The sequence below is a fragment of the Montipora foliosa genome, chromosome 9, assembly GCF_036669935.1.
Source record: "Montipora foliosa isolate CH-2021 chromosome 9, ASM3666993v2, whole genome shotgun sequence".
In the NCBI taxonomy this organism is placed as follows: Eukaryota; Metazoa; Cnidaria; class Anthozoa; order Scleractinia; family Acroporidae; genus Montipora; species Montipora foliosa.
This window is the reverse complement of record NC_090877.1, coordinates 39,457,739-39,460,238: the sequence shown is the minus strand read 5'-3', so window position 1 is coordinate 39,460,238 and position 2,500 is coordinate 39,457,739. Positions and strand designations below refer to the sequence as shown.

The 2,500-nt window shown below is 40.3% G+C and overlaps 1 protein-coding gene across 1 annotated transcript in view; it reads right to left on the bottom strand.

Moving 5' to 3' along the window:
- LOC137970527 (uncharacterized) overlaps positions 1-703 on the bottom strand; it is a 13,199-nt gene extending 12,496 nt beyond the window's left edge. Inside the window, exon 1 of the mRNA XM_068817045.1 lies at positions 407-703. Within this exon, the coding sequence (XP_068673146.1) occupies positions 407-568 (162 nt within the window). The 5' untranslated portion in view covers positions 569-703. The remainder of the gene's footprint in view (positions 1-406) is intronic.
- Between the last annotated feature and the right edge of the window lie 1,797 nt (positions 704-2,500).

The following is a 2,500-nucleotide window of genomic DNA, read 5'->3' as shown; positions in this document are numbered from 1 at the left end:
AAGAGTTCGCACTTCCAATGCACAAACGCTGAAGCCCTGAGACAAGATCATAATAACTCAATTTTAAGCTTCTTTGTTGAAGGGGAAGAAGGTATAGTGTTTCTTGAACATAACAAAAGTCGTGGTTTCAATGTCGAAAAATCTGATGCAATCGTTGTAAAAAACAAAAAACACGGAAAAGTTTTTTCTCGAAAAGCGCAAAGAAAGAGTTTCTTTGACAAAGTAAAAATAAAGCTTATTTGAAAAAGAGGAATTCTTGAAAGAAAAAAGCCCGCCAAATTTTCTTTGGATTTGCCATGAACACTACATTGTACAGTCTGACACTACGGTGTTTCTGTAAAATCATCTATGACAAGCATTTATGGGAAAAAATCTTCATTGTATCCAGACCTCAAAGAATTATTACCTTTGTGATTCCTCCAACTGCAAGTTCAACCTCATAAAGATCCAGAGAGAAGAAGGCCGACTTCTCAAGCGCCGAAACAAACGCTTTCCCGTCCGCTATGCGAGTCGCTTTCTCTTTAACATGTACAGTGACGTTCAGACACTTACACTTAAACTTACTCATTTTAAGGCGTTATCAAACCTATGGTAACAGTTTTCATTAAGGTACTGCAAAAGATTTGGATAAGGGACAGCGAAAAAAACCTTTGAAACCAATGCATATATAGTTTCTTCGTCGACGTCCTTGACAGCAATCTCGTGACGAATCTCGTGACTTTGCGGAGCGCTGCTAATTTGCCTTGACCAATCAAATATTGAGCTAAAAAACATCGTCCAATCAGATAACGAGGTTGAAGTGCGGCCTCCGTGACCATTGACCTACTTGACAATACACACTTATCAGCTGATTGTCAAAATATGCAAATCATGTTTCACAAAACAGTATAAAAATCCTGAAAAGCTAAGGGAAATACAGCGTTTTTATGTACATTCCGAAGTCTCTTTAATACATTCTCTTCAAACTAAATTGGTGATTGTAATACTTGTATGGTAAATGATCTAGGGTATACGATCTAAGCTTTTTTCGTGGTGAGTCTGGATAATTTTTCCCTGCCTTTGAAAGCGGACAAATCTATTGCAAATTAAAAACAACATTAAACATTTTATCCCAAGACTCTATCTTTGGAGCTCAAATAATTATTGTCACAATTTGAAATTATAATTTGTTTTTGTGAAGCACATAGCTGTCAAACTAGAACATACACACTAATTTGAAACGTTTTACTATCAAATGTTACAAAGAGTCCATGCCCGAGTCCATGACGGACTGTTGATGATACTAGTACCGAACATTTCAACAATTCCAACTGGTTGGAGAAAGGGCATGGTGAACCAGGTGGCTATTAAAATGTGGGTCTGATCGATTGGTACTTGAAAATGGCTAAGCCACATGCAAATCCAATGCCTTGCAGATCAGTGTCCAGAATACAAATAATTCACTTATGTAGCAGTCAAAAGTAATCCCGACCCCCCCCCCCCCCCCTTCCTCCCCTATCCCGGGACACGTGGGGCTTTTGGTGGGGATCTAGTGCCTTGTTGACACTGATGTTTGGCCCCAGCCCCCAGTGGTGGGAGATTCTCTGTCAGAAAAGCGTAGGGCATTTCGTAAGGGATATGGTGGCCTTCCTTCATTGTTGCTTGTTGCTTGTTTTTTTGATATTCTCTTGTCATTAACAATATGTATGGATGTTGACCGGAACCCTTGTCCCACCTCAACACTCACAAACTCAAGACATTCTCACCTTTTGGATCCACCACCTACACAGTTCCGTCGGTTACTCAAATCTGTTCAACACAACCAAAAGAATCCAGCTGAAGCTCACGCGTTATAACCACCACCTTCTCAATTACACTTTTTCAAAGAAAACAACTATATTCCACCGTCACTCTACCCAAGAAAACCTCCACTACACTCCGACAACCAGTTCAACCGCAAATGGAAACACATTTTTCATCAAGCTGCTCACAAACATCTGAAACTTCCTATCAAAGAATGCAAAAATAAGATAAACACCTTAAATATGGAACTATCTAATCATATGGAACTTCTTCGAAACTCTTACTCCTCAGAACTTTTTTCATTGTACGCCTCTAAACTCAACTCGATGGCCTTATCGCTCGAGTCTCTGCTCACGAAAAGACGCACGAAGAAAACTACACCCGTCCGCCGCTTCATTCAACACCGAGCCAACTACAACGTTATAACTCCACAAGATACTGCTTCTAAGTGGTCTAACGACACTACATCTAATGTCCTCACTCAACACAATCTTACAGATAACAACAAAACTCCTATTAACATAACTACTAACAGCAACTACACTTCATTTCACATTAACAGTCGTCTAATACTCTCGCCCGCACTGACACGAACGCTCTCGCCGCAAGAGCAAGCCTGCTAAGCTCCCACTTGATCACTCGTGTGTTATAAATCTCTCCAATTCTGTTCTGTCTCCCGACGAGATATTTGTTCTCGCATGTGGCCTCACATTCTGTC